The sequence below is a fragment of the Agrilus planipennis genome, unplaced genomic scaffold (genome assembly GCF_000699045.2).
Source record: "Agrilus planipennis isolate EAB-ADULT unplaced genomic scaffold, Apla_2.0 scaffold238, whole genome shotgun sequence".
NCBI lineage: Eukaryota > Metazoa > Arthropoda > Insecta > Coleoptera > Buprestidae > Agrilus > Agrilus planipennis.
Window position 1 is genome coordinate 122358 of NW_020439447.1, and position 12641 is coordinate 134998.

At 31.1% G+C, this 12641-nt stretch overlaps 3 protein-coding genes and 1 non-coding gene across 8 annotated transcripts in view; 1 reads left to right on the plus strand and 3 right to left on the minus strand.

Annotated features, from left to right (window-relative positions):
* The window catches only part of LOC108741006 (epoxide hydrolase 4-like), a 29973-nt gene extending 21730 nt beyond the window's left edge, over positions 1–8243 (minus strand). Inside the window, exons 1-3 of one of the 2 annotated variants that reach the window (XM_018475568.2) lie at positions 7939–8153; positions 7689–7866; positions 6025–6088 (exon numbers count right to left, since the gene is read on the minus strand). In XM_018475568.2, the coding sequence (XP_018331070.1) occupies positions 6025–6088; positions 7689–7866; positions 7939–8142 (446 nt within the window). In that variant the 5' untranslated portion in view covers positions 8143–8153. Of the gene's footprint in view, positions 1–6024; positions 6089–6518; positions 7867–7938 lie in introns of those variants that run through there. The other variant, XM_018475567.2, reaches the window with a different exon arrangement.
* Positions 4159–4240, minus strand: Trnal-aag. The gene has a single exon. It is a non-coding gene; the product is annotated as a tRNA-Leu (tRNA).
* Positions 8244–8284: 41 nt separating the features above from the next.
* On the minus strand, positions 8285–11450 carry LOC108741005 (adenylyltransferase and sulfurtransferase MOCS3). 4 transcript variants are annotated; one of them, XM_025979013.1, is made up of 9 exons: positions 11150–11331; positions 10928–11099; positions 10749–10869; positions 10381–10688; positions 9831–10057; positions 9563–9779; positions 9382–9498; positions 8635–8691; positions 8289–8373 (listed from the first exon to the last, which is right to left on the minus strand). In XM_025979013.1, the coding sequence occupies exons 1-8, from the start codon at positions 11246–11248 to the stop codon at positions 8678–8680; spliced, it is 1275 nt and encodes a 424-aa protein (XP_025834798.1). In that variant the 5' UTR covers positions 11249–11331; the 3' UTR covers positions 8289–8373; positions 8635–8677. The 4 variants fall into 4 exon arrangements, with proteins under 4 accessions (XP_025834799.1, XP_025834798.1, XP_025834797.1 ...); XM_025979014.1 differs by lacking the exon at positions 8635–8691 and having other exon boundaries at positions 8285–8373; XM_025979012.1 differs by lacking the exons at positions 8289–8373; positions 8635–8691 and adding an exon at positions 11366–11450 and having other exon boundaries at positions 9095–9498; positions 11150–11311.
* A 94-nt stretch (positions 11451–11544) lies between these two features.
* Positions 11545–12628, plus strand: LOC112905834 (F-box only protein 6-like). The gene is made up of 2 exons (XM_025979016.1): positions 11545–12254; positions 12310–12628. The coding sequence occupies exons 1-2, from the start codon at positions 11562–11564 to the stop codon at positions 12475–12477; spliced, it is 861 nt and encodes a 286-aa protein (XP_025834801.1). The 5' UTR covers positions 11545–11561; the 3' UTR covers positions 12478–12628.
* Positions 12629–12641: the final 13 nt, after the last annotated feature.

A 12641-nucleotide genomic window follows, 5' to 3' on the forward strand; every position in this document is an offset into this window, starting at 1 on the left:
GTACGTACGTACGTACGTACGTACGTATGTACGTACGTTCGTATGTCAGCATTTTTTTCGTTTTCGATATCTCAAGAACGGATTGAGATATCGCCCTCAACCAAAATTTTTTCGAAAGATATTATCATAATGAAGATCTGAAAGAAATTTGAACGAAATCGGTCAAGCCGTTTTTTTTTTATAAAAAAAAAACGAATTAATTACAAACAATTTAATTAAAATACGTTCTAATCTAATCACAACAATGAAGTTACGGAATCAATAATAACTGTATTATCTAATGGGAAGTTAGTCGTATTAGCACCGACCAAAGCGTGCTCAGACCAATTTTTCTTCTTTATTTTGATGAGGTAAAAATTGGGTATCGTTAATATTCATTCTTTATCCTCATATGATTATGGAAACTTTTATATTAGTGTGTCCCCTTTTCGTAGATAAGTTATGCCCATTTGGTCAAATAAAAAGATAATGATCGACTTTAAATTCGACGTTGGGATTTTTCATTTGTTCATATGAACGATGTGACGTCCTGCGACGACATTATAACGTTTCGCATTTCGATTGATCGTCAGTAATTTGATTAAATAAGTTGCATGTGGATGCACGATGTTGAACGTCGATTATTTCGGTTGTTGAGCGGGCGTGAATGTAATGGAGGGTTGTTGTATCGATTCAAAATGAATTTCTAATGTTGCAGTTGGGTCGCGAAGGGTGATACCGTCACCAGATTATATTGCTCGTGACGCATTTTCATTACGTACCCCCTAACACAAGGGGCGCTTTTCTGACACTCCCTTTATCCCGGTTCGTTTTTAACACAAAAGATTCACTGACGGATCCATGGCGGCCATCTTGTGTAAGCACAATGCGTTACGGTTTTTAATTTTTTTTTGTGGTAGGCGAGAACCCGCTAATAATAATTATAAATCTTACTTACAAAACCTTAATTATCAATCACTCTCATAAATCTGCAAGTTTCTTTTTATGGATTATCTAAAAATGACACACGTTGAAATTTATGGAAAGAACCAAGAGCTAAAGTTACGCTGGCCAAAATAGGCGCGTATTTAATAAGAGAATATTGCAACAGAGATACATGAAATGACTAGTCTTATTTACGAAATCGACGTATTATAAGAATATCAGTCATATAGACAGAAAAGGTAATGGTTCAAAAGTCCCATGACTCTTTGGAGATCCATGATAAAAGAACAAAATAAAATTGATTAAAATTTTAGTCATGCAAGAACATTCTTTTACAAATTGTACCTACTGGAAAACGTCAATCATGAAAAGAAAACTTCCCTAGCGAAAAATTAAAAGCAAATTTGAATGTCAATTAATATAAAATTTAAAAAAGAAAAACTAGATTATTTGAAGCTAAGTTTCGTGTATTTGTATAAAATTTTGGTAACACAAATATCAACAGCAAACACAGTTAACATTAAATTAAATGACTTCACGTCTCAAAGCACTGTACCAACAACAACCTCCCTTTTAGTTTAATAAAACAAAAGAAAGAAGGTAGTTTCGACCACGAAATAGCGATTGTTTTATAATAAGACAGGTCGTTTAAAAATATCTACATTATATTATCATACATGACTTTTAATCTCGTATTCATGCATATTAATGTGGATGGTTGCTATCAAAAACCTGAACGTCAGTAAAGAGTGACAAGAAAAGGTTTTTTACGGTTTATAAAGTGCATCTGGTTTTGGAAAATGGATCAAACTGACAGTTCGACAATAGTGAAGGACTTATAGGTAAACCACACCTATTCAGAGTGCATTAAACACAGTGCGCCTTCGATTAATCCTAATGGATCCCGTCCAAGAGACAGGATACTGATCGACGATTACACGCAGTTTGTTTTACTATCTCCTTATTTATCGCTTAATTCGTGTTTTGGCTTTTTCGATTATAATTATCGTAAAAGTTTTAGTTTAAAAAGCATTTTATAGACAATGCGTAAATAACAACTTGTAGCATGTTACAACCAGTGATGAGCAAAGGAAGACTGAGACCCAGTCTTGGTATTGTTCCTGGTCTTGATCTTACTCAGATTCTAGTTTTGGTCTTATTGATATAGTAACGGGCTTAGTCTTGGTCTAGCGTGTTAAGTTTTGGTCTTGCGTATTTAATCTGATAGTTGTGGATACTAAAATTTTGTGATACATGTAAAAAAATAATGTCCAAGGTAATTGAAAGAAGTAAAAATATCGGAAAAAAAATAATTTGTCTCTATATATTTCAACTATAGGTTATCAAGAGATCGGAACACAGAACGCTTACTCTGAGTATATTCTTTAAATTATTCCATATACACAATTCTAGTCACTAAATTCAAAAATGACACCTCCTTCCCATTCTTACCAGATTTAGTAATTTTTCTATATAGAAAAAGGAAAAAGTACTCATACACTTTTCCTAAAAAATTGTGATTATTACTTTCTAATAAAGCCAGAAAGGAAAGCATTTTGTTCTAAAATTTCATCAGCTTTTTTATAGGTACACCTTTATCCCTGTACCAGTCCGTACTTCCGTATATCATAGCGTGCTGATTTTAGTCGAAAAATAGGCATTTTAATAAAAACTAAAAGATTTGAAAATCTAAATAGACAATCCAGGAACTTTTATAACATTAGTACAACCCTATTAAATCTAATATTTTGATAAATTTTGATTAAATGTTTCAAACGTAACGAATTTATGATGTACGAAACCCCAATTAAATGTATTTAAAAGAAAAAAATATATAAATAATTACCTTTAATCGTGAAATCCAACCATTAAGTTATTGTTTGCATTTATAAAACATTTCCTTGATTTCACAGATCATTTTGTGAAATAAAACATTTAATAAATCGTTAAAGAACATACCGCCGTATTTATATTATAAATTGTTATTATAAAAAACATTAACACTATTAAATGATTAATGTTTTTTTTTAAACTCAAAATATTTTACATATCTATATAAATTCTAGAAAATGTATTTACCTTCAATTAATTTAATTTATTATTTACTTGTGCACTACTTTTTTTTGATATTAAGTATAATTTAATCCGAAATCTGTTCGCATTTTTGTATAAGCACAGTAATTACTAATTAAGTTGTCAATTTTTAACTATCTGACAAATTGTTCTAGTTATTACCAACATTCTAGCATTTTTCTAGCGAAAATAAAGTCAGAATAAAAAGTACTAAAAATGCCTTATTATAAAAAACACTTACTGCTTTATAATCAGCGAAAGGATCAAAGTCATAGTAGCAATCACCACAATTATCGCATTCAAATGTTAACAATCTTGTCACGCGGCGCGTTAATTGCACAAGCACATGCACTACTAATTAACTTCTCGTAATTATGCCGTACCACGCGATTAGTTATGCCGACGCTTCTTTGTATGAATCATCTCTAGTAAACAAATAGGTATCAAATTAATCCTGTAGTTGGCGCGAGTTGTCCTTCATCTTGACTGATATCAAGGATAAAAAAACACTATTGTAAAACAATTTGTTATACGGGGCGCGCTCAACAACAAGTCGAACGCAGAAGAAATAAACAAACGATTCTTCTTTGTTTTCGTTTTCTTTTTTAATTTAATAGGGTGAAAGCTTTATCTTGTGAGTGTCTAACCACTCAAAAAGTTTTTTATTGGCTTTATTGATGAATTTGCATTTTAATTTAACGAAAAGGAAAGAAAATTCACCCTAATTCCCTTGTCAACTTGTGGGCCCTTTATAGAAACAGTCTTCTTCCTCTAATTTTCATCTTTACAAGAGGGGACTGTCAACAGTGGCAGATTTGCAATCAGAAACAGACGAGGAAATGTATTGTTAACAATATAAAAAGGGCACCCTTCTTCAAACTCACGCGGTCCCTTTATCAGTTGGTTTAATTCTGCTCGCTCTACTTTCATTAAAGTTTAATGGATGTTATAATAATGTCATCAGCACCAACTTGCAATATGCAAATTTAATTGAAAGTTATCAATAAACAAATATTTTCAACAATTGTTGCAAAATAAAATATTAACATAGGTAACGCTATTTCATTCATATTCTAATAATAATTCGTATTCCTATACCACTATAAATTTGTACAATTTTATAAACAAATAATACTATAAAATTGAAGAAACAAAAATTATTGGCAGCGGTGGGATTCGAACCCACGCCTCCGAAGAGACTGGTGCCTTAAACCAGCGCCTTAGACCGCTCGGCCACGCTACCACGGTTGTATGCTACTGTGTTGAAATAATATTTATTATATAATGTAAATCTTTCCAACTTTTTAAAGTTATACAACACATTATACACCTAAGTTCAAAAAATAAAAACCATGTTTTTAAATTAGGGGTTGAAACTGAAACTCGGTCTTTTTTAATTATAAAATTACAGTAAAGTATATACGACACACCTTAACAAATNGAATTGTCTTACAAAAGAAATCAGCTTTTTTCTTTTCACAAAAACCCTCTGGAAGAACGATTTGACTCCCTGGGTTAGTTTGTAGACAATGATCAGCAACATCAGATATTCCTAATTCTTTTAAATGCGATAATGTTGCTTCAACTTCTTCGACGTAGAAAGGATCGGGACCCATGTTGTCCTCAGGGGTCTCAGTACAACCACCTGCTTCCATTAAAACGGCCAACAAGTCCTAAAAAATAATTCGACATCTCCTATTCTCTAAAAAAATCATATTCTTACTTTTCCACCCCCAACAACGAGCAAATAGCGTTTTCCTTCAGGAACTTTAAATAGTGATTCAGTATTAGGGAGGCTCCTATTGCAAGATGACGGGAATACTTCTTTCCACAAGACTAAACATTTCAAAGGTTCTGTTGCAGATAAATAAAAGAGTCCTTGCTGTTTACAGAAACTTGTAACATCTATCAGGTCATCGTGAACAAAATGGGATGTTAACAGAAATCCCTGATGATATAAGGCACTGCCTAGTATTGTGAACAATCTCTGACAATCTAAAGGATCTTCGTTCTAAATAATGTTAAGATATGGTAATAGATTTGTTAAGTTTAAAAATGTACAAATGTAAAGACATGTTTACCCATTCTCTATAATCACTGGCTTCCAATTCTGACAAGGCATCATCGACCTGCATCTGGGCTTCATTGGGAAGAATAAGATACTTGGCACCTAATAATAAGTCTTCAAATCTCCACGGTTTGTTTGCTTTCGGATCGCTAGAAAATTGCACGGTGTCTGGCCAGAGAATCCTAGTAAATACCCTCAAGAAGAAGTGGTCAACTTCATCTCTTAAAGACGTCGTCTCTAAAAAGCGCTCCAATGATTGATACATGAACTCAATTGTTCGAAATATTTCTTCTGCAACTAATTGTGAACCTTCAACTGACAAACATTTATCAGGGAACATAAACAACAGTAGTTTAGATCCACATGACACATAAATTACGTGTGCCAATTGATTTTTATAATTAATTGAGGAAACATGTGGCTTTGAAGATACCATTTCATTAATTAAATGATTGAGAGTTAAAAAAGCTCCCCTGGACGTACATAAAATGTTTTTATTATAAGGCATAGGAAAGTTGTACAGGACTTCTTCAAATTCAGGACTATCTTCTTTAAGACCTTCTGTTTTTAAAAACAACACCCCTACTAACTCAGAAGCTAATGCCTCCTTTAATGATTCTGAATGTTCTTTATTACTATTTGTTAAAAGCTGTACAAACTGTGATCTGATGCTTATTTTATTAATAGGAGGGTGTTTCTTATCCTTAAATTCATGTTTACCAATTACTTGTCTTTTGTGTATAAAAAAAAGTAAAAATAAGTACTACTTACTAATTAAATAATAAATCACGTTCACGTTTTCAAATTGGGGGTTGAAAGTGCTCACCGGTAATTTCCAACTATAAAATTGTTTACTGATACCTCACAGCACCTTTAATTTATTTTAATACTTTAAACTCGTTTTAAAAGGGAGAAATTAATTTTAAATTAAAGAAAAAAGATAAAAAGAATAATCCTACCTTTCCAATGATTCTTCTGGCAGTGGTTTGCAAGAAATTTTTCTTAGAAAAATTGTTCGGAATGCTGAAACAAACAGAATATTGTTTACAGTCTAGTTTATAAAATAAAAACTATCAATTAAATGTAAACAATACTTGCCTGAATATTTTAATATTTACTGGCTACTTATAAATGCCCACCAAAAATATGTTTTCGTGATTACAGATAAAAAATAATTTGATATTGATTATTTAAAAGCATAATATTATTTTTGTAAAAATTTCATATCCTCGTAGGTCAAAGTGGTTAATTAAAGGCCGGCTGTTCATATAAAATTAATATTTGTATGTAAATATTGGAAAACGAAATAAAAGAAAATTTATGTTAAACGTTTATTTATATAAAACTATACAAAATTTAATTACATTAATAGAATCTTACTTATTATTTAAATTGAGCAATGGTATATTTTAAAAAACATAAGTTATAATAAAACAATAAACAGTGTATTAACAATAATAAATAATGGAAATCAGATAAAAAATATAATATCACTTCAATTTTTGTTATTTAAATGTAAATAACAAATCAATTCGAAAAAATGCAGTTCTATAGAATCAATTAATTACATGTACGGCTAATTAAATAATTAAGATATAACGTAATTTCCATTCACTAAACTTTTTCTTATGTTAATTTTTGAAATTAATTCGTCTTTCTTTTTAGATCCTCACAAGAACGATTGTCAGCACAAATTCTTATTATTTTTTTTTAACAAATTAGTAATCTTACATCAGATCTAGAACAACTACACGGTTATATTTGCCTTTTAGTTGATTCCTAAGAATCATAGTTCATGAAATATTACTTTTCGTAGCAACCCCAGGAAATTGCGTTAAACTGAACGCAAGGGTTGGTATATTGCCAACAACCCCGTTTGTGCGTTTTTGTACACTATCAATGACCGAATTTCCATATTTTACTGTAGACGACACAGCACCAAACATTTTGTTAACAAGACTTTTCGATGGAGATCGTTCTAAATTTTTTTCGATGGGACGTTTCACTTTTAAGAAGTTGATAACTGTGTTATTAAAAACTTGGTGGTTTTCCTGATGGGGAAAATGACCGCAACCATCAACTATTTTCACAACGAACTTTTCACAAAACTCGCTCGACTTCACGATACTTTCCAACGAAACTACTCGATCCTTACCACCGACAACCAGAAGAGTCATATTCTCTATCTGCCTCGAAATATCACAGATCCTTATAAAAGGAAGATTTCGGAAATAATTAAAGGGTCCTATCCAGTCTTCTGGACGTGAAAAGGTGTACTTATAAGCATCTAAAAAGACATCCTTCTCCTGCAAATGAGAATGCCAATTGTTTATTATTTTAAGATCGTCCTTCAATGCATCTGCTTCAGGAAGTCGAGGAATTTGTAGAAAACACAACCAGCTTAAGTTTAGGTTGCTTTGGGACGGCAAATTGTCCCAGTAAAGATTAGGGTGAGGAGTTGATATTAAAATCAACTTTTCTACCATATCAGGATATTTATGTACAAAATGCCAAGTCAAAAGTGCTCCCAAATCGTGGGCCATTACAGTACATTTTGATTGCCCAAAAGATGTTATTAACTCTTTTAATTCTTCCAAAATAACATCAATTGAATAACTCTTACTTTTAACTGGTTTATCAGAATCTCCAAACCCCTTCAGATCCACAGCAACAACTCTAAAATACTTCGAGAGTTCTGGAATTTGATACCTCCAACTCAACCAGCAATCCGGAAAACCATGGAGGAGAAGAAGGAAAGGACTCTGTGAGCTGCCCGATTCCACATAATGAAATTTCGTACCCTAAAAACAATAGGGCGAATCAAGGAAGCACTTTCGATATTTTACTTTTTATGTGTTAAATTCTAAACTTACCCTAACTTTAACGTAATTGTGTATCCCAAAAGACGATTCTACAAGGCAACTGGGTGGCTTATCTCGAAAATTTTTCGAAGACGACTCAGTTTTTATCAGTCCCGCAATAATTTTTTTAAAATACACCCAAATGCCGCACAAGAAGGACAACGAATAAATTTTGAAAATTTCCCATGTAGAAATCGACGCAATGCGTGAATCCATAGCTTCGATTAATACAAATTATTATGTTATTTTTCTCATTAAAACTTAAAATAAGTTGATACTGAATCGAAGGTTACGATAAGGACAAGGTTCAACCGTGTCGTGTCAATCTACGAATGATTGAGAAAAGGTCAAAAAACGATAACAATATGGACGCATGGTGTCCTCATGCATTCAATAAGACGAAGAGTGGCAATTACATATACAGGATGTTGACCAAATATTAGCTAACTGAAAAAGAAAAAAAAAAAAGAAAACACTATTGAAACTTAAATACATTTATTACTAATTAATTTGTTCTTACTTCAAAATATTTCCACAAATAAAAAAAACTTTCACTTATAATGATATTGAAGTTTTAAAATACATATTTGCTTTAATTTTACATTAAGTTAATCACCAAGTATATCTTTTATTTTACAACAAAAAAAAATGATTTCACCAAGAAAATATTAAAAAACACAAAGTAAAACAAAGCATTCCAAAACTTACCTAAAAAATTGTGAAATTATAGAAACCAATAAGTTACATTTACTCACAGCAAGAACTCTGATAAAAACAAACTTTATAGTCTATAATAAGCAACATACATTAATCACTACAATTCATCAAATATAATCTGATGATAATCTGTACAACTTTCCAATCAGATACGTAAGGTGTAAAGGTTAGATTTAAAACTATTAGATTAATCATGAAAATTTGTAGGAATAATATAAGTAGGTTTTAAGGAAATTATTATGACCAGAAATAGGTAGTAATTACGAAATCTAGAGTTAATCAGCACTAATTTAATATCCTCAATTTGTGTGACGAATTTACAGTACACAACAAAATAAATACACCCTGTGCTTATAAAAAAAATAATAAACAGACTAAAGTTTTAAATCTACAAATAAGAACGTAAGAAAATATTAATTAAAAAAGTAAGTATTATACATTGAGATGCAGTAATTTTTTTATTGTAACATGCAAATAAAATAAACTGGTCAGTATAATTAAATTACTTTGTTTAAAAAAGCTATGCTATGCATGTACACAAAACAATAAAATATTTCATCTTTGTTATTTGTATCTGGAGTTACAAGATTAATGACCTTTACATTATGATAATTTAATACTAGTAAAAGATACAAATATCACAACCATTTTTTACGATTTTCGACTGAATTATTTTTTAATTGGATTGAAACAGTTTCTAACACTAATATAATGGAAATGATGGATCAATTAACTTACTGTAAGCATTTAATCCACCTGCAACACTCAATAATATGGCACAAGAATCGTTAAATTTCTCTTTTAGCAAAGAAACCGCCCTCTGGGAATCATTACCTCTTCTACACAAGAAATAAACTAAAAGCAAAAGAATCCAACTTTAAATTACAAATAAGTCAAAATGCAACTTTACCATCTTTACCTTTCTCATTATCATTAACGCCAGTTAAAATTTCATTCAGAGCCTCCAAATTAATGCCTTTAACTATATTTTTGTATGGAATATTAATCGAATTTGGAAGATGACACATCTGAAACTCAGCCTCCTGTCGTACGTCGATAACAATTTTTTTAGTAATTGAATTAAATTCTTTCACATCTGTTTCATCGTTAGAGTTGAGTATTTTTATATCAGTCACCTAAGTAATGAATATATTAATGTAACATTAAAATTAATATCATTCTCGAACCTTATCTGCTGCTTTTGAGCCACAAAATTGCTCATAATCGATTGGTTTCGTTATGACCGGATTATCTCCACATACTACACACTGAGGATTTCTTTGGCGTAGTTTAATATTCCGAAATACTGTGTCAGACCCATCAAAAATTAATAATCGTCCTGATAACACTCCTGGGAAGTCCAAGAGAATTTTTATCACTTCCAATGCCTGCAGGACACCAATTACTCCAGGAACTAAAGATTTACTTTTATTAATGTATTGAATTAGATTATTAAATATAAAAATATAAGAACGTCATTCAAACAGATTATAACTAATTATAATGAAAAAATTAGCATATATAACCACCCCTAATATTAATTTGTATTCTTATTTCAGATTTAAAAAAAATAGTGTTTTTTACAATGAAGTGCTATAAAACAACTGGTTTTGTTTTAACCAGAATAATGTAAACTAGCAATAGGGCAACTTAACAATTTGTAAAACAATTTTAAAGTTTATATTACTCTGCTGTCGCTTATTCTAAAATTAACAGAAATATTTAGAATAAACTTACTCGCTCCTAAAACTCCACCTTCTCCACAGCTTGTTACAGTTTGAGGAGGAGGGGGAACTGGAAATAGACAACGATAACACAACCCCTTTTTGTAATTATAGACTGTCAGCTGCCCTTCCAATTGTAAAGCACTGCCAGATACCAAAGGAACTTTGTTAAATACACACATATCATTTAACAAATATCGTGTTGCTACATTATCTGTGCAATCAACAACAACGTCGTATTTGTTTTCAGAGAACACTTTTTGTAAAGTTTCTCCATTTGCATGTAACTCCAAAGGATTTACTTCTACATTACTATTTAGCCTAAAAAGAAAAATAACTTGTTACTTTCAATTTAACATCAATGTTATACTTTTATTAGACCTTTTCAGAGAGTCATATCCAGACTTTACTTTTGTCTCTCCTATGTTCCTTTCTACATGAAGGATTTGTCTGTGTAAATTTGTGATCTCAACTTCATCACTGTCTAATATGTCTAATTTACCTTTAAAAATTAACTAACTTAAAATAAAGGAATACTTAAGAGTAATTCTCAATTTTACCTATTCCTGCAGCTGCTAAATACTGACCAGCAGGGCATCCTAGCCCTCCAACCCCTACAATTAGGACAGCACTTTTCTTTAATGTTAACTGACCCTCAACTCCAACAGAAGGCAATATTATTTGTCTACTATACCTGGAGATCTCTGAGGGTGATAAATTACTACTCTTTTCCTAGAATATAGTGGTGTACAACAGTTCTACAAAATTAAAGGTAACCTTACAAACACTTTATTTAATTGTTCCAGTTCCTTTTCTTTCTGGTATAGTATTTCCTTTAAAGTACGTATTTCATTTTCCAGTTCTTTTTTATTTGTAGTCATTGTTTACTATTTTATTCTCTTAATATTCTCTTTTTGTATCAAATGGAATGATACTGATGACACCTACAAAAAGTAAGGTTAAAAACCATAAATTAACCTAAAAATATTTTCACTTTCTTATCGGTCTGTATTCGTGCTCTTGTTTTTCCTTGTTTTTGTTATTTTTATTCGCTGATGTACAAAACATAAGTTTTAAGTAATAAATAAGGATCCATCTGTCTATAATACTAAAGTGCAAATTACATCATTTGTTTAATACATAGACAAGCTGGATATCACAAACATCACAAACCACTTTAAGAGGTATTTCTCCATGATGGGTGGAAACGAAAAAATACCATTACTTTTGAAGGAATTTGATGTAGACAATGATGAAAATAATGGCTTTATTCTATTGGGGAGAACTATTCCTGAAGAAATGATATTAGAGATATTAAGCTATGTGGACCCCAAAGAGATACTAAAACTGGGTTTAGTTTGTAAAAACTGGTATAACATCACAAGATCCCATCTATTTTGGGTAAATGTAAGTGAGAAACACAACAGGATTATCCACAAACAACTACCCTGGTATCTGTTTTACTGTTTGTTTGCTATGAATTATTTTGACACCAATTTAATTAAAAATGGAAATGGAGAGAGTCAGTTTGAACATTGGAATATAATAGCAAATGGAGGGGATGGTTTTAGGGTAGAAGAACGACCATGTGGTTCTAATCTATTGCCAGTGAATGTCCCTGAATTTAATGGACATACAAGTTGCTTTGCTACTTCATTTTCAGCTTGCATAAAAGAACAAGTTATAGAATTGAAGAGTAAACTATTTTTATATGTATTAAATGAATATAAACCCCACATTCATGCCAGTGAATGGGTCACATGCAGAGGTGACTGTGGAAGCACTTACTGGATGAGACTCATCTTACTAAATGAAAAAGATGAAAATTTAGCAGAAGCAGATAAATCATTTGAACGTGAACAGTGGTCAGAACCAAGATGGACCAAGGTATGTTTACTGATCACCTAAAACTAATGTATAATGCGTTTTATCTCTTTTTTAGATATCTGTGAGTCTCACTGATTATCCTAAGGGGGTCAGGAAAATCAATTTTATGCATGAAGGCAAAGATAAACAATTTTGGAAAGGCTATTATGGTTCCAAAATGGCAGGGGCTGTTGTAAGAATTGATTTAGATTCTATTCAACCTATTGATAAAACCGACAAATAATGGTGTAAACAATAAATATTTCAAAGAAAATTTAATTTAAAATCAGAAAATACTTCAAATTTAATTTTTTTAATGTATATGTACTGTAAATTGTACTTGTGATATTCTCTAGCCATTTAAGAATAACTGAACTTCTTGCTAATTAACTTATTAATGCAACTTAT